The sequence below is a fragment of the Lacerta agilis genome, chromosome 3, assembly GCF_009819535.1.
Source record: "Lacerta agilis isolate rLacAgi1 chromosome 3, rLacAgi1.pri, whole genome shotgun sequence".
NCBI lineage: Eukaryota > Metazoa > Chordata > Lepidosauria > Squamata > Lacertidae > Lacerta > Lacerta agilis.
In genome coordinates, this window is record NC_046314.1 from 1,141,580 (window position 1) to 1,159,721 (window position 18,142).

Consider the following 18,142-nt stretch of genomic DNA (forward strand, 5'->3'; position numbering starts at 1 on the left):
TGACTTTCAACAAGGCACCAGCAGAAAGGCACTAATTTGGAGGTTGCGTCCCAGAGTTCACTTTACTTAGAAGTAAGCCCTGCTTCAGTCAGTGGCCCTTACTCTCTGGGGTAAGCATGCAGTGGCATGTGTGCTGAACATTGGTTGAGGCAGGAGAGAAACCAGGGGGGAAAGCTCCTTGGCTGTGTAGATTAAGAGCCTTGCCTGACACATCAGCTGAAAGGCTGCTCTGGGGGGAGCAGAGGGTGGGTAGTTAAAAGGCTGTGGTATACACAGGCTGGGTTGTGTGTTGCCCTCTGAATCCTAGCCAAAATGCCAGAGTTCTAAAGTTTCAACAATGCTAAGCAGGATCAGACTGCTTCACACAGGTTTGCTGCATGTCATGCAAAGCCATACTATGTGGTCTCCCAGAAATGTATTTAATTGGAAAATTAGCCATGAAAGTAAATGTCATTCTTGAATTGAGCATCTTGATATCATGCTACCTATGAAGAATGTTAAGGACAGTGTTCTCAACACTTTAAATTCTCATATTTCAAAGAATTGGTCAGAATAATAATTTGTGGAGTTAATAATCTCATGAGCTTCCTGTGGAATTTGTTTGGCATAACATAACTTCATTTTCTTTGTGAAAATGATGGATTTTGGAAATGTTGGTGGCTAAAAATTGCCTTTATTTTTATTAATTCAACATTTGCAGACCTAAGGGGAGCTGCAGGGAGATGCTTCCCTGCTGACTTGCTGTAGCCAGGTTGGGAGGTGCAACAAGTTTTTCTTCTAATGTGTGGAGGGTTTTTTTTTTTTAAGTCCCAGGAAATTTATCCAGGGATTGTTGGGAGAATGAGCAGGCTTTGGAACAAGCAGATCCAAGTCCATGCCAACACCCAGAGAGGAGGAGAAATAACCATTCTGTTTTGTTCCTTTCCCATCTCTCCTGGTCTCTTCTCCCTTTTCTTTCTTTCTGCTTCCCTGCCTTCCTTTCCAGTCACAGTGTTTTATGAATTTTGCCTGGAAAACTAGAGAACTGAAAGAGGAAGGGGGAAGGAGTAGTAGGCCTCCCATTTTCTCTCAATTCCCGGCAGAGACCACTCACTTCTTCTGTCAAATGACAAAGGAGACATTGAGTGGGAAGGAATGCAGAAGCTTCATGGGTGCCATTGCACCCAAAGGTGCCACATTGGGGGCACTAGCCCTGATGCCTTAAGCGATGGGCACTAAGGAAGTCTATGTATTTGAGGGGTTCCCCATGCCTTGTCTTTTATTTAGGTCACTTTCATGAATTGTTTCCCCCCTGCAGAGATGCTTGTTCATGTTTTTGCAGATCTGGCCCAGCCCCAAAGTCACCAAAGCAACAACAGTAGTCCCCTGGAGAAGGAGCTGAAGAACTGTTGGCAGTCACCCAAGGAGCTGGTTTCCGAAGCCACAGAGGGCAAAGATTCAGGAGTACGCCATTCCCAACTCTACAAAAACTAGTAGTGTTGCTGTGGGAAGGGCATGAGGGATGCAATGCATATTCAAAATGTCTCCCAAAACCAAATCATGGGTTGCAGGCGAGAGAGGCAAGAATGCTTAAAAAATGGTGTCTCTCCCCAACCAGTTCTCAGTGTGACAAAGACAATGAACATTCGGAATAATCTACGTTATTAATGTTGTTGTTATTTTAGACCAACCTTCAATTTGAAGTTCCCAGAACACTAGAATAATTGCAGTAAAATATCAGAGCCACATTAAATTTGTAAGATTATCAAGACACACAAAAGTTGGTAACAAGATTTAAGCAGTGCATGATGCACAGCAAATAGAACTGCTCGGTCATCTTGATGGTCCATCGAGGGCAAATGGAGGAAGTAGGTCAGGGGTCAGCAACCGAAGGCCCATGGGCCGGAGGGGGCCTGCGGAGGTCGTTTGACCGGCCCACAAGCCGCCCCCGAACTGAGTTGCCCGCTCGTGCACTGTGCTAAACCGGCACAGCGAGGTGCAGGGACTGGCTTCCGCGGCACCCCGGAAATTGTGTCTGCATACGCACAGACACTGGAAATCACATATGTGCAGACACCGCTCACGGAGGGATCTCCGCGGGACCAATCTGGCCCAGGCAAGATAAACCTTGCCAACCTCTGAAGTAGGTCTTCAGCAGCTCCTGACTAGGGTAGATATTATGTGGGCTATATTATCTCTTTGAAGTCCTTTTCAGTTTCAGTAGCACTTTATATTGTTTTGGAGAATCTTTTCTGATTTTAAATGCATGGCCTATTTCTTTCAATTGAATGGAAGACAGCGTATTTAGACTATGTCCAGACACTGACTGACCAAGCCTCTTTAGTTTCCACATGGTTGGCAATTTGATTGTAAACTGCTTTGAGGTGGTTGTTTTTTTTATAATCAAGTGGTATATAGATTTTATGAAATAAATCAATAATATGCCTTTGCAACATACCCATAGTTATACCCCCACACTCGTAAGATGATCTTGCTTTTCAGACTCGCCTGTCAAAGTGCCAAGGAAATGGGGAGCAACCTTGACAGGATTCCTGAAGGGAAAGGCCCTTACTCAGTTGGATGCACAGACCTTATGACCGACTACAGCATTCAGGTACCTGCAGTTGTTAAATCATCAGATTTTCTTTTAGCACCCAAAGCAACTTACGGTAAACAAAATGAAGGTGATCCAAAGTACAAGTTAATAGATTTAACAGCTACATATGTAGAATTAGGTATAGTGCCCCCTTGTGGTCCATAGACAAAACACATCCGGTAACTACTTTATGTAGTGGTCCCTATTTATCTACTTGCACTGGTGTGCTTTCGAACTGCTACCTTTACCTTTATTCATGCGGGCAGTGTTTATGCTAGGCTAATGCGTATGTGGCTCACTGTTTCCATGGGCACATTTGTGCACCTTCACCTACATACAAGCACTTTCAGCTTTTTGCCTCCAAAATCTGTTTTGATGTTTCCCATTTGTGCTAGTGGGTAATGATTGGTGAGATACATTCATGCCATGTGTTGTTTCCTCCCCTCAAGTAGTACTTCCAGAAACCTGGTGTCCATGGTGGGCATGCATGTCAGTATTTGTTGACCCATGCACAGGCACCTTTAATTATACAGCCGTACCTTGAAAGTTGAACGGAATCTGTTCCAGAAGTTCGTTCGACTTCCAAAATGTTCGAAAACCAAAGCATGGCTTCTGATTGGCTGCAGGAAGCTCCAGCAGCCAATCGGAAGCCCCATCGGACGTTCAGCTTGCAAAAGTAGTTCGCAAACCGGAACAGTCACTTCCGGGTTTGCAACATTCGGGAGCCAAAATGTTTGGGAACTAAGCTATTCAATTTCCAAGGTACAACTGTATATGTTTGAAAATACATTTTTTTTGATAAAGCAAGTTTGCACAAAAGTCAAATGTAGTGTAAAAATGTGTGTTATAGAATCGTAGAGTTGGAAGGGACCCCAAAGGGCATCTAGTCCAACCGCCAGCAATGCAGGAATCTCAACTAGAGCAGGCAAGGACTTTAAGTTGCTAGCATGGGAAGCTGGTACTTCTTCCCTCTGTTTTTCCTTTCCCACCTCCTGCAAGGGCATTTCTTTTGATAATGCTGTTTTGTGCAAGAGCAATTGTGTGCAAAAGAGTTGTTTTAAAAATGAAAATACTGTGATGTGTCTTCAGCAACAACCAATGGGAAAAAGCAGGCTGCATCCTTTCCCTTGGGCTAATGGAAACAAAATGGAAATACGGAGGGTGGCAACAGATGGCAGGCATCCAGCAAAAATGTCACCACACACACAGAATGCCCTTCAGTACATCCACTGCATGCAATTTTATAGTGCATTTTCTCCCCTTATCAGATTATCCACAGATTGGGGAAGATCAGAATTTAGAAAGGGGGAAATGCAGTCTGCCAGTTGGATGGTGTGATTACCACAAGAATAAATAGAGAGACAAGTAGCTTCAGATCCTTATTATACTCCAGTGTGGGTGAACCTACAAATATTTTATGCTACCTTTTAGATCAGAAAAGTCCTTCCAAAGTAGGTCAAAGAAATAACAAAAGTACAATAAAAAAGAGAACACACATATACAATATTAAAACTAAAACAGCATCATTAAATAACGAACCCAAACCAGCAATCTACAACAAATATAATATAAAATAATACACAGATGTAGCATCTAAAAATCTACCCTAACATCATTAATTTAAAGCAAATTGAAAGCAAGTATTTTTAAAGTCTTATTTGAAAACAGCTTGAGGGGGAGCAGACAAACAACACATATGCCCTTGACTTTCAGCATCCTAGCTAGCAATCTAAATTTTACTCCACAAATACATTTCCCCATGTCAGTACACAGCACGAGCACCGACTCCTCCCCGGCAGTATCTACCAGGCTCTCTAGGCAACAGACAACCTGCATAAGCGTTGTGCCAGGCAGGCAGTTCACTGTGGTGAATGGGTGCCTTCTGAGGAAATATTTCCTCTTCCTCACAGTGATGTTCTTCCACAAGATCTTCCCTTCGTCCTGGAGTGGGACCCATCTATAATGTCCCTGAAGACCTCACCCACCCACCTTTCTGCCTCTTAGCTTTTCCAGGTTTACCACCTTGGCCTCAAGGGAATGAAATTGTTCCTGGACACCCAGGAGCTCCTTACACCTTGGGCACACCCATGACTTCTGTCCAACAGGCAGCTATCCAGACATATGACAGACAGACAGTGCGAAACCCTGGAAAGCCCCCCACCCCTGCTGGCATTTTACCTGCATAATTGTTTTCATAATTTAAGTCCTTTTATTTAGAGTTGGGGTGGGGTTAGGTCAGGGAAAGGAGGGGCAGAGTGGTTTCCCTGGCCTCCTTGCCTTGCTGTCACACACGAAAACAGAAAATGATGCAGGACATTAAAATTCCTTATAGTCACATTTCAAAGGTAACCTCTCAGTTAACAATGTATACTTGGGGCCCCTCAGCTGAAGGGCCCCTTAATTCTGCACATATTATGCATACCTATATATCTGCCACTGCCTTCTTCTCTTAAAGCTTTTGAAAGCAGCTTTGAATAACTTGATTTTGTTATTCATCGCTAGGGAATTTTTTTGCGTCTCTATTACCCATCCCAAATTGGTACAAGTGATGAAGAAACAATATGGATTCCCAATAGAGAATATTATTACGGACTATCTGATTTTCTGAACATATATCGGACATTTGGAGAGTTCATTTTCACATGCAACTTTGGTAAGTTTTGAAGGACATTTTTAATTCCGTTAGACTCAATGAAGAGCATGTTTTACTTACTGCATCCGTTGCGTTTCAGTTCCTTTCTTTCAAGTGAATGCATGCCAGGGATTGAAACTGGGACATTCTACATGGCTTTCCCCCTGAACTAGGGTCCCTTCTCATGTCTTCTTCTGAGAAAATCATTACATGCATTCATTAACATATATAAGGCCTGAGTTGTAATTACATTTATTTTGATGACATTGTTCTGACAATTAATATAATAGTATTCTTGTGATCACAATATCTTCTATCAGATGAGTTTGCTTATTTCACTTAATATTCCAAACGTAACTGTAGGGCAGATTCTTTCATCTTTAATTCCTTTCAGTGACTCCTGTCCTAGATGCTAAACTCCAGACACAACAGGTTCAGTTGGGTTTTCCCCCCTGTCCTAAACAAATTTGTGCAAGATGTTACAGCACCTATCAGTCTTCTTACTTGAAGTAAACAAAGTGTAAATAACTGCAGTGATAGCTTCATTTATACCATCCAGACTCCTTGCTCCACAAAAGAATGCAGCTCTTCAACATTTATGATAACAGCTAGCAACCAATATCTGAAAAACGCAGAAGTCTAGTGTCCAGAGCAAGGGAAGTCATAGCACCACTCTATTCTTCTTTGGTCAAACTGCACCTGGAATATTGTGTCCAGTTCTGGGCACTACAATTTAAGAAGAATATTGTGCAGAGGATTGCCAGCCCAGAATAAAATAAAGTATCTGGTGCCAGAAGTTTTATTTAGGTAGGAATAGAGGCAAACTCATTTTCATAAACAGATATATATTATAACTCTAGCAAAAGATTCTAAACCTCTTGCAGATTTGTGTATATGAATACATGTGAGTTCTGGACATGCCTGTGGTTTCAGATACATACTGCAACAACTGCTGTCTAAAACCTTAGGCTGCCACAGGCTCAAACATGTATGAGATACTGTTTAGGGTGGTTGAGGAAGAGCAGTTTTATGTGTGAAGTACTATTTGCATGAGAGCAACAAATGGACATTTCCCAAATTCATAATACAAACACATATTCTATTCAATTTAGGCTCAGTGACATGTCCTGCAAAATGGAACGCGGCGTTCAAGCTTGGAGAAAAATACCCCCTAATTATTTTCTCCCACGGACTTGGAGCTTTCAGGTAGTGTTGCATTTTGGTAATAGAGTGTTTCCTAATATAGATGATTGCATTTAAGCAACATAATATATCAAAATATGTGGTTCATGAAGTTGACAGTCCTCAATAATGGTTTCAGCCTACAAAAATTATTAGTACCTGACTGGGGATGTGAGTACATTTGCACTCACATCCAACCTCAACCAAATTGTGAGTACATTCATACTCAATCCAACCTCACCCAAATTGCTCACCCTCCATCTGTTGGAGAGCAAAGTCTGAAGTGCATAGGCCACTCTGCCCATGGAGGCTCCCGACATGTGGTGACTAGATCCCTGCAGAACTGGGGTTCTAAAGCATGTGGGGAGCCTCCATGAATGAAATAGGGGCTCTCCTTCAGACTTTACCTTAAGTCCATTTGTCCCCTGTTCACTGTGCTCACATGTAGGATTTACCTGCAAGCGGAACAATTGTTTTTTAAAAAAATCTGTGTACAGCATCTAAAAAACTTTAGTTCATCATCATCATCATCAAGTTGTAGCATGCACATGAATTATGAATTCTGTCAGGACTAAACTAATCTGTATAACTAATTTGTTGTGTTTATATTTACAGAACTCTGTATTCAGCAATTTGCACTGAAATGGCATCTCAGGGTTTTGTTGTTGCTGCTGTTGAGCATAGGTATGCTGACGACTACACATCTTGAATTTTGTATTAGCTGAAGAAGAAGCATGTACACAAATATCTGATTAAGTACTAACTAGAAACACAAAAAAGAAAGAATATGGATAGACTAGATTTAGAAAGTAGAAAATAGGCACTTTAGAATTAGATTTTAGAAAGCTTAATTTTACTACAGACTTTTTTTTCCTTTGGGGGTGTTGAAGGATACTCAGAGGTGTGGACAGTATCAGTGGCGTCGCTAGCCTCTGCGCTGCTGGGGGCAGCGGCAGCGCAGAGGCACCCCCCTGGGGGAGGGGCACGACGCGTGCACCGTGATGTCATCATGACGTCACGACGCATGTGTATGCAGAAAGGGGGGGATTTCCCCCTTTCCGAGGCTTTTTTCGGCGGGGGGTGCTGGTCGCCCCCCCCCCCGCCGAAAAACAGCGGCGGAAAGGGGAAAAAAGAAGCAGAGCGTCGCTTAAACGCGCCTGCTCTGCTTCCTTTCCAGGCTTTCCCCGCCCCCCCCCCCCGCGGTTTTTTTTCGGCAGGGGGTGGTGACCAGCGAGGAGGGGATGACAAGCGTGACACCCCCCCCTCGCTGGTCGGCCCCCCCGCCGAAAAAAGCGACGGAAAGGGGAAAAAGAAGCAGAGCGTCGCTTAAACGCGCCTGCTCTGCTTCCTTTCCAGGCTTTCCCCGCCCCCCCCCACGGTTTTTTTCGGCAGGGGGTGGTGACCAGCGAGGAGGGGGTGACAAGCGTGACACCCCCCCTCGCTGGTCGACCCCCCCCACCGAAAAAAAGCGACAAAGTACCCCATCCGTGTGCTGCTGCTCCCGGGGTGACGGAGGGAGCAGCGGTGCGTGGGAGTGGCGGGAGGGGCCGCCGCTTGTCACCCCCACCCGCCGCTGCTCACCCTGTCACTGGGGGCGTCCCGCCCCCACCGCCCCTCCCCAGCGACGCCCCTGGACAGTATGACATCAGAACTGAACATCTTCATGCATTTTTTTTAAAGGAATGAGTGGCACTCTAGTTATTTGAGTATTATTCTACAAAACTGTTGGCCAAATAACTCCTGGTCAACAGCAGCAGGGGCATGCATGTTTGCTTCAAGTGGGATGAGTTGACTTATGGCCTATCAGATCTAATTTGTTTTTTAACTGGAACCTCAGGATCTAGCAGTGAGAGCCAGGGGCAATTTAGGAACCAAGATCAAGGTGCCTTTGAGCATATTCTGAGCCTAGGGATTTGTATTCAGTAGCAGAACTGAACTGAGCTCACTGTCATTTCACATAGATGTCCACTACTTGTTAGCTTTCCTTATTTCAGAAGCCTAATTTAGGTGGGGAAAAGTTGCTTGGGAGTCAGAACTCCACGCCTATATCATCCAGAGGTCTACCGGTGTGTCCCAATCTATCATCTCACCACCACGGTTCTACACTGGCTGGCAGCAGCTCTCCGAGGTTTCCGAGAGAAGCCTTTCCCAGCTGAACAGGGGACCTTCTGCATGCAAAGTAGAATAACAACCATTTTTAATAGAAGTTTCCTTCAGTACTATAATTCTTCAAGCTAAATTGTGAATTGGTTTTTCAATATTTCTTCTTGAATATAAAGGCAGAATATGGTGCTTGAGAGGAAAGGAGTGCAGCTATCTCAAAAGGGAAGTCCAAAGGCTTCAGAACAGTATTTTTCTTTTTATTAGAGACCAGTCATCTTCAGCTACATATTACCTTAATGAGAAACCTGCTTTAGGAGCAAAGGGAGAAGCCTCAGAAGTGCACAAGGAGTGGATCTATTACAGGAAATTAAAAGCAGGTGAAGATGAAGTTGCTTTACGTCAACAACAGGTATTTGTTTGAAGAAGTCCTCTATCTTTGAGCAGTATATTTTTCTCTAAACACTGTGGCAGTAGAGTTTTCAAGAAGGTTGGAGATGACATGAGAGAATCACTGGCTGTGGTGATTATGTTTGCTTCCCTTGTCCTGCTATCAACTCTGGACAAGCTCCTTTTCCACTGTTTTTTTTAGCATTTTAAAAAGGGAAATGTGAACTTACGTTAAATGGGGTCTCGGGTTTGGGATAGAGCAGTCTTGGAAGCACTTCCTTTTGGTTGACAGGCAGGGCTCTCTGGTAATAATTTACCCCAGAGGAAGGAACCTTTCCGCAGATCCCAGAGCAATACCAGAGCTTGGGGGGGACGGGGACGATGACAACTCATTAGTCCTAGCAAGTGAAAATTATATGTAAGAAAAGCAAGAACAAAACCCACCTGTGCTAAGTGCAGTAAGTGGTGCACGCTGGATAGAAAGAAACAGTAGGAGGTTCTTCTGGATTCAGAATATCCGAGTTGGATGCTGATAAATTCATATACCCAAGAACACAAGTCAGAGGCTTCTGCCTCTGAATGTCAGGTTTTCTTCTCTTATAAAATAGCGTGGTGGAAAGAGTGCCCACCCCGAGATCCCATGAGAAGAGAAATTTAAATCAAGTTCAAGGGTTCATTTCCCCAGCAGTTCTAGAGGGGCAACAGTCATTATTTCTGGGATTTTTTTTTTTTAAAAAAACCACATCCATACACCCAGCGAGAAAGGCTTAGGGAGCTGGGTATGTTTAGCCTGGAGAAGAGAAGGTTAAGGGGTGATATGATAGCCATGTTCAAATATATCAAAGGATGTCATATAGAGGAGGGTGAAAGGTTGTTCTCTGCTGCTCCAGAGAAGCGGACACGGGGCAATGGATTCAAACTACAAGAAAGAAGATTCCACCTAAACATTAGGAAGAACTTCCTGACAGTAAGAGCTGTCCGACAGTGGAATTTGCTGCCAAGGAGTGTGGTGGAGTCTCCTTCTTTGGAGGTCTTTAAGCGGAGGCTTGACAGCCATCTGTCAGGAATGCTTTGATGGTGTTTCCTGCTTGGCAGGGGGTTGGACTGGATGGCCCTTGCGGTCTCTTCCAACTCTATGATTCTATGATTCTACTATAATCTTTCATTTGCTAGATACAACCTTTTGGAGGATGTGGAGAATCCTGTGAACTGTAGTTTGTTTAGGGTGGTGGGAATTGTAGCTCTGTGAGGTCAGTTCCCAGGATTCTCCATGACTGATGAAGTGGCATTATACATGAAAACTATAACATTTCTTTTCATGTATGGTGTGCATGTGACCTAACTGTGAGGTTCTGGGACTAATAGAAACTAGATTGGAAGTACTGTACTTCTGCGGAGTGACCTGACACTTGCAGTTCTAATGTCAATTAACAAAATCTACTGTTTCTATAGAGGAAGTCCAGTACTTGGTTTAAAAAAGCTTTTGAGCACGTTTCTTAGGTTCTGTTGATGTCAGGCCATAGATTCATAGGAAATTTCCTCTGCTTACCAAATCAGTGTCTTGGTGCATTGGCTATTTTAAGTCCAAAAGGATAATGATTTATGTTTGCTTTTTGTGTAGGTGCAACAAAGAGCTGATGAGTGTGTTAGAGCCCTTGACCTCATGCTTGATATTAATTCCGGAAAACAAATAGTGAATGTGCTGCCATTGAGCTTTAACTGGATGCTTTTAAAGGTAAAGAAACTTGTGGGCTCCTCCTAATACAAATTGAGCTAAGCTGTTTGCTACAGACTTTCCAATTTCCTTCTATGTGCTAAAACAAAATAATAAATAGTAAAACTCCTTCCAGTAGCACGAAAGCTCATACCAAGAACAAACTTAGTTGGTCTCTAAGGTGCTACTGGAAGGATTTTTTATTTTTTATTTTGTTTTGACTATGGCAGACCAACACGGCTACCTACCTGTAACTGGAACTTTCTATGTGCTGTTTGCTACACTTCCCAGCTGTTGAAACATGGCGGAACTGTCTTTGTACATGGCACAAATGTTCATTTTTTCCAGTCTGCAATGAAACTGGTTTTGTAGAGCTCTTCAGCAGTGTGTCAAGTAATACCCAGAAGCTGAAACAAGTGCTAGCAGTTCAGCCACCACCACAAGAGAGCTGTGTTGTGTTTTGAGGTGACTGTCAAAGAGGCAGCCACTGGTTTTTGCTCTTTTTAAGTATGGCTATGCACTCCTCTTTTCAGTTACCAACTCTCAATGCCCTATAAAGAGAAGAGCAGTGCTGCCTGCCTCTCACAGCAATGTCCCACCATTCAAGATTCTTTCTTGAATTTCCCTTAGGAATGAAGAATAAAAGCTGCTTATTGACTCACTATCCTCCTCACATACCTTTGTACAAATACCTCATTATTAGTGCCAAAGCAGTTAAGGGAAACTGCTCCCATAATTTCCCAGAAATTATAATCTATAATCAGCTTTAATAGGGTCGGAGCCAGCTCCAGACAGGAGTCACCATTCTGAGGCTCCATGATTTGCCAAGGCAGAACTGAAGGGAGAACTGAACAGGCTCATGTTCTTCTGCAGGCAAGATTCCAGATGTTGTTGGACTACAGTTCCTCCTCCTCCTCCTCCTCCTCCTCTTCTTCTGTTGTTGTTGTTACTACTAAATTTATATACAGCACTTCATCACAAGATCTCAGGGTGGTTTAAAGAATAAAATGCAAGATAAAAACACAAGTAAATAATTAAAACAAAACAGTGAAACAATAACCCCCTTTCCAAGCCACATATTAAAAAGGCTGTAGAATATTAATCAGCCAAAGGTCTGGTTGAAAAGGAACATTGGGCATTTAAGAGTTGTATGTATTAGCCTCCTGGTTTCTTTAGGTCTAAGCATGTTTAACTCTGTCTTGGACTGAGTGTGTTCAGTTATTCCCAGCCAGATGGGCGGGGTATAAGTAAAACAACAACAACAACAACAACAACCAGCTAGAAGAGCAACAGTTTCTCTTACCTTTTGTATTTTCAGGATTCTATTGATGTACAGAAGATAGCTGTGATGGGACACTCTTTTGGTGCTGCTACAACTATTGAGGCTCTTAGCAAAAATGTCCAATTCAAGTAAGAACTGTCATCTTAAAAGCCTGTGAATGTTTTCTGATCCCCACCCCGTGCATTAACAACTGAACTCTGTTCAAAAGGTAGGGGTTAACCCTGTGGCACCAAGAGCACACACTCAAAGCACTAATGGTGACATGTGCCATAGCATCTGGTAAAATCTGTATAAAAGCCATTATGGAACTTAAGAACTGGTACCAGGATTTATATCACTTTTATATTGTGCGTCTTAGATTATAAAACTGTGGGGAGAGTTTGTCTTGTTTTTTTATATTACTTCAGTGCCTAGAAAATGGAAGGCACTTTATAAAATAAAAACAAAACTACTAATACTGGGAGGAATTCGGTGATGCGCTCTCCTGATGGTTCTGTCAGTGCAGACAGAAAAATCCTTCTTCTCCCCCCCCCCCCCCGCATACTGTTCCCAGGGTTCTTCTGACTGCCCCCCATGCCAGCCGCTGAGCCAATTTCGAGGGGCACACAGAGGGAGGAAGCCCTGTTGCATAAGCAGAAGCCTTGGACAGAGCTTTCACTGACAGGACTCATGAGTTGAATCCCACTCATTGGAACAAGATGTGGCTTTGAACAGAACATCTTCCTAAAGCTTGTATTTGTAACCTCTCTCAGAAACCTGTGGAAAAGCTGAATGATGTGCAGTATATATAGAACTAGTGTCCCATGTCCTCTGCAAATCCCACCAAAAGTAAAGAATAGACCTTGTGCAACTAATACCAACATGCCACACACTTGCACTTTGTTTCCTGTTCAGGTGTGGCATTGCCCTTGATGCATGGATGCTACCCCTTTGTGAAGAAATGTATCCTAGGGTTCGTCAACCATTGCTGTTTATTAATTCAGAAAAATTTCAATGGGCTTTAAACATTCTAGAAATAAAGAAACTTAACTACAAAGACACAGAGAGAAAAATGATCACTATCAAGTAAGTGCTAAATTGCAACAGTATTAGTTTCTTTTCAGGGGAAATGGAATTGTCTGTGCATGTTGTGAAGGCAGCAAGCTATTCAAATTCTATTTCAGTCCTACCTGTCCAGTGGCAAAATGGTTATATCAGGCTAGCCCATGCAACAATGCAGCCTGTGACTATCCAAGTTCTAGCATGCCCTAGCAGGAAGAAGCAAGTTCTAGCAGGAAGAAGCAAGGTGCATCCTCTTAGGGAAATAATTGATTTCTTTCCAGCTACATGTGATGTTAAATGTATATTTGCATTTATAATGTGCAGGTTCTTAAAAATGTGAATAATTCTTAGCCCCCACCCCAAGGGACACTATCAAGATTTAAGCCGTTAGCTGGAAAGAAATCAATTATTTATTTCCCTGCTGCAGCCCCAAGCAAAACTCTGAAGCTGCATTGAGAGGAAATTTTCACCCATGAAGCATTTCCTCCTCTCTACAGTGGTACGTCTGGTTACGTACTTAATCCGTTCTGGGGGTCCGTTTTTAACCTGAAACTGTTCTTAACCTGAAGCACCACTTTAGCTAATGGGGCCTCCGCCGCCAGAGCACAATTTCTGTTCTTATCCTGAAGCAAAGTTCTTAACCTGAAGCATTATTTCTGGGTTAGCGGAGTCTGTAACCTGAAGCGTATGTAACCCAAGGTACCACTGTATATAAATAAATGCTTCAGATGATGGGTTTTCATTAGGACCACAAGGGCAGAGGAGAGGGAGAGAAACTCTCCCTATTTTTGCTTCTTTCCTAATAATGATCAGTCCCCTGCTCCAGATGTTACTACTTGCCTTTGAAAAAACCTGCATGTTTCAAAAAAACAGAATTATCAAACTTGGAGAGAAAGGGAAACTTTCTTCTGAATGCAAAATTTTGCAAGTTCTGGAGATTCTCAGCACGGCAGCAAAACCTAAATAGTGGGCTCACCCTTCTCCTGTCCCTAGAAAATGTTCATGAAAAAGCTCCCATCCACTTCATTCCATATCCCAGTTTCCGCTGTGTCAGTCTGCAGCGACTTACAGAAAAGAAAAAGTAAATATTTTAAAGTGGCAAATCCCTTTCAGTACCTGCCTGTCCCCAAAAATGGCTACATTGATGAGCAACACATAAGGGCAAAAAGATACAGAAAATAATTAATCTGTAATTTGGGACACATAGTTCATTGAACAAAACATTTTGATTGGTGGGGCAAATATGTCAGGTGACCTGCTTTTGCACAGCACTGTGCATTGCAACCCTAACTATCATCTGTATGCAGCTGTAATTGATTAAAATTTACCTTATTAACCTACTTAAGATTTAATTGGGTGAGAATCAAATGCACTTGTGATAAGAGGTGCTCCTTTGCCATCCTAAGGAAAAACCCACTATGTTTTACTTTTAACAAAAAAAAATTAAGATGTTGTTTATAACTGTACAATTACCCTTTTGTTGGGAAATATATTTGCTATTTGCAGAGGAACAGTACATCAGAGTTTTCCAGACTTTACATTTTTGACTGGCAACATTGTTGGAAAGATTTTTGGACTGAAGGGACAATTAAATCCAAATACAGCCATTGATATTAGCAACAAAGCTTCATTAGCCTTCTTACAGAAACATTTAGGTAAGTTACTACATTTGCTGCATGATTTTTATATGTGATTTATTGTCTACCCCATCCAAATGGCTTAGAGTGGGTAATATGTGAAAGTCAAAAGATGGAATTCAGCATCAAGCTATAACGAATGTTCCGCCTGCACAAGTATTCCATCTTACCAGGTGGAATGATTCCCCCTTCTCTGTGCACTGTTCTGGAGTCTCTCCTGACCCCCAGGCCTCAGAAGACATTTGGGGTGTCTGTGCAGGAGAAGGGGGGGGCCATTGCAGAATGTGAAATCCTTGTGCAGGCGCTGAGGGGGCTTGTTAGCTGAACATGTGATTCCATTCTCCTGAAGGGGAGAATTGGGATCCGTGATGTGGGTTGTCTCCACCCATCTCACCACTAGCAGGAAGTCTTGGGGGGGGAAAACCTAAGGAGTTATCCAGGGGAGAGATGGGGAAAGCATGGATCTGTGCCTGGAAAGCACAGGGCAAAAAGTAAGTGTGGAGAAGCCCATTTGGACTTCTTGCCCTTCTGGCTGTCCTATCCATTCTATACTACAGTCATACCTCACGTTGCGTCCCGCTCTTCTTACGGACTTTCAGCTTATGAACGCGGCAAACCTGGAAGTGTTTACTTCTGGGTTCGCCGCCCGCACACGCGCAGAAACACTCGATTGCACCGCATGCATGTGCAGAAGCATTTGATCGCGCCGCGCACATGCACAGAAGAGGCGCTCTAGTTGCAGACTTTTCGGGGTGCGAACAGCACACTGAAACTGATTAAGTCCGCAACTAAAGGTACCACCTAATATTGATAAAAGTCCTAAAATAACTGGTAGGAGCAGAATGTCAGACATCTAAAAGAAGATCAGTTTTAATATAATGCAACTCCCAACATGTCACAAAAGGTTGATAGTAAAACGCAACACTGATATGTTATTTCACCATATCTGATTTTAATCATTCTTTTGCCCTGAGTTATGTTTTCATTTGATTTACGCCTCTGTTCTGTAGGTCTCGATAAAGATTTTGACCAGTGGGACTCTCTCTTAGAAGGCAAAGGGCAAGATGTCATTCCAGGCACCAACATTGATCTACCTCCAATGCCACCTCAGTCCAAACAATAAAGACAGAATGGAAATTGTGGACCCTTTAACAATTGACAAGGAGCTGCTTGATTGTTGACAGCACTATCTGGAAATCGAAAGCTTGAAGAATAGTTTTGTAACCTGAAGGCAACTGTGCAGCAAATTATAATTGGTTTATAGTTACAACAGCAGTATATGAAGGTTGCCACCACTGCTAATTTACTTTCTGGACTCAAGAAATATACCAAGTAAACATCAGTTAATAATGTGCCTTCTGTTGCCTGAAGATGATTTTGTGTAAAACAGATCACATCAAGTGCTGTGTTCCTAATGTGCACAAACATGGGGTGGGGAGCTAAACATGAGATTAGTAGACCTCCATTTCAATTATTGATAGCACAATTTTGCCACTCGTATGTAATGCAGGTTTTGATACTGTGCAGTTTAGGTCTTTAAAGGACATGATCTCTACTGTAAGAAAAACAAAAAGAAGCATTGCTATAACACCCACTTCCACACAAGTGGGATGCTTGAATAGGTGGGCTGCAGGCTTCATCCAGCCTCATCATCTTAGGCTCTCTTTATGTTAGCATGTTGGGGGTCCCAGTGGAAGAATCAGATCTATTAGGTGAAATTCAGTGTCACTGTGGAGTACACTACCATGGGCTCTCTCTCTTCTCACTGCCATCAAGCTGGATCTGCCCAGGAAGGCCTGTATTCCTAGCCAATAAAATTGCATTCCTAGCTAATGAAGCCTCCTGGGCTTCAAGGAGCAGCCCCAAGCAACAAGCCTCCTCTTTACAGAGGAAAGTCACGACATCCAGAACAGGTGCACTCACTTCCCAAACTCAACTACCCACAGTGGCTCGAATGAAGCTCATTACTTCCCCACACCTGAACAGCCTCTCCTGATTCAGATGGCACAGGTAGAGTTGCATGTCAGCAACATACTGGCATAACACTCCCAAACTCCAATGGCTTCATACAGATGTTGAACAGCATGGGGGGCAAGATTGACCTCTGGGAGACACAACTCCCATGATGTAGCATTCCCCAACTACTACTCTATGGAAATGATTCCTAAGGTTAAGAGAGAGATCACTGCAGCACATTGTCTCCCCATTTCCAACCCACGGCTGCTCCAAGAAGCTACTATAGTTCATGGTATCAAAAGCCACTGAGAGATCAAGGAGAATCCTTGGTGTTACTTGTGCTTGAACTCATCACTGGTATCATGACTCCTGGGTGGGACCAGGCTCGGGCATGGAATGGGAGGTTGAGAAGAATGAGGGAGGGGCTGAGATACGGCAACAGAGCCTGGAGATAGTGGGTGCTTCTCCCTTGCAGAGGATGGCTGTCCCAGCTGGGGAAAAGAGCATGGCAATGGAATCTGAGGGGCGGGGGAGAACCAGAGTCAAGGGGAACTCACACATAGCCTCAACACATGCTCAACTGTCTCACAAGTGAGCCAGCCTCGCCTCTTCTTAAAAGTGAGTGTGGCTACCAACCCTCTGGAATGGCACCACTTCTTCTGTGCAGTTGTGAGCTCCTTGCCCTAATCTTGGGACTCTGTAAACCTGGACTGCTGCTTCTAGTCTGGCTAGCCTTCCCTTTCCTGTTGCCAAACTTGATCACAGTGGCTGCTGGGACACATTACCTGTTGCTAAGCCTCTCTCTCTCTGCCATGGTGGCCTGGTTGAGAGCCAGGAAAAATCACTTCTCTTGCTGGTGGCAGAGGTGCTGGGCCTGATCCATACTTAAGTGTGGGATAAGCATCCTGCTTCCTACTGGGAGATCCCCTTGAGACAGTGGGCCAGATCCCATTTACCTCCAACCCCAAGGACCACTTCAACAGATGGGAAAGGGCTACACACCTGCCAATTAACTAATGTTAGCTGAAGTGTTTTCCTTTGCCTGTGTTGTGGCACACGCTGTGGCTGCAAAATTTGTTTCTTTTGGCCACAAAGTCTGAAATCAAACCATGTGGGCAGAGGAAATGCAGCCAGCCATCACCAACAATGAGCTAATCGAGCTGCCTAGCGATTGGTGTCACATAGGGCAGGGAACCAAACTTGGCGAGCTGTAACTAACAAAGCTGTAACTGTTATAAACCCACTGCAAACTATGGGCAGACTGATCCCCGTCTGCCATACCCCTAACTCTGCATTGTACAAAAACCCTATATACAGTATTACAAGTAATATTACAAGGTTTAACATAGTTCCACATTTCTGTGTATCATGCATGTAGCCTATTTATAATGGCTGAGATCACACACCATCCGTGAAGCAGAAAAATGAAACAGCAAGAATGAATACTACCCACACTATAAACTTTATTCTTGTTTCAATAAACAAAACAAAAAAGTAACAAAACACGAAGCTTTTCATACAGCTAAGGGTTTAAAAAAATGTTTCGAATGGAAGTGCACTCAAAATATGCAAGGAAGAGTATTTCTTTTACAAAGGTGCTCCAAAGCTTAAACAAACTTTAACATTACAGATA

The 18,142-nt window shown here is 43.3% G+C and overlaps 2 protein-coding genes across 4 annotated transcripts in view; both read left to right on the forward strand.

Moving 5' to 3' along the window:
• Positions 1 to 1,473, forward strand: part of LOC117044519 — a 30,466-nt gene extending 28,993 nt beyond the window's left edge. The window contains exon 18 of the mRNA XM_033145336.1: positions 1,322 to 1,473. Within this exon, the coding sequence (XP_033001227.1) occupies positions 1,322 to 1,473 (152 nt within the window). The remainder of the gene's footprint in view (positions 1 to 1,321) is intronic.
• On the forward strand, positions 1,322 to 15,710 carry PLA2G7 (phospholipase A2 group VII). 3 transcript variants are annotated; one of them, XM_033145580.1, is made up of 11 exons: positions 1,322 to 1,443; positions 2,482 to 2,593; positions 5,078 to 5,228; positions 6,320 to 6,413; positions 7,005 to 7,073; positions 8,757 to 8,901; positions 10,501 to 10,614; positions 11,912 to 12,003; positions 12,770 to 12,940; positions 14,423 to 14,571; positions 15,564 to 15,710. In XM_033145580.1, exons 2-11 carry the CDS (start codon positions 2,507 to 2,509, stop codon positions 15,674 to 15,676), a joined length of 1,185 nt encoding a protein of 394 aa, XP_033001471.1. In that variant the 5' UTR covers positions 1,322 to 1,443; positions 2,482 to 2,506; the 3' UTR covers positions 15,677 to 15,710. The 3 variants fall into 3 exon arrangements, with proteins under 3 accessions (XP_033001471.1, XP_033001470.1, XP_033001472.1); XM_033145579.1 differs by lacking the exon at positions 1,322 to 1,443 and having other exon boundaries at positions 2,251 to 2,593; XM_033145581.1 differs by lacking the exons at positions 1,322 to 1,443; positions 12,770 to 12,940 and having other exon boundaries at positions 2,251 to 2,593.
• The last annotated feature ends 2,432 nt before the right edge of the window (positions 15,711 to 18,142 follow it).

Coding starts and splice junctions, on each gene's coding strand:
- PLA2G7 (XM_033145579.1), top strand. CDS start 2,465: ATGATCTTGCTTTTCAGACTCGCCTGTCAAAGTGCCAAGGAAATGGGG. Junction 8,902..10,500: donor TTGCTTTACGTCAACAACAG/GTATTTGTTTGA, acceptor CTTTTTGTGTAG/GTGCAACAAAGAGCTGATGA. Junction 12,004..12,769: donor AGCAAAAATGTCCAATTCAA/GTAAGAACTGTC, acceptor TTTCCTGTTCAG/GTGTGGCATTGCCCTTGATG.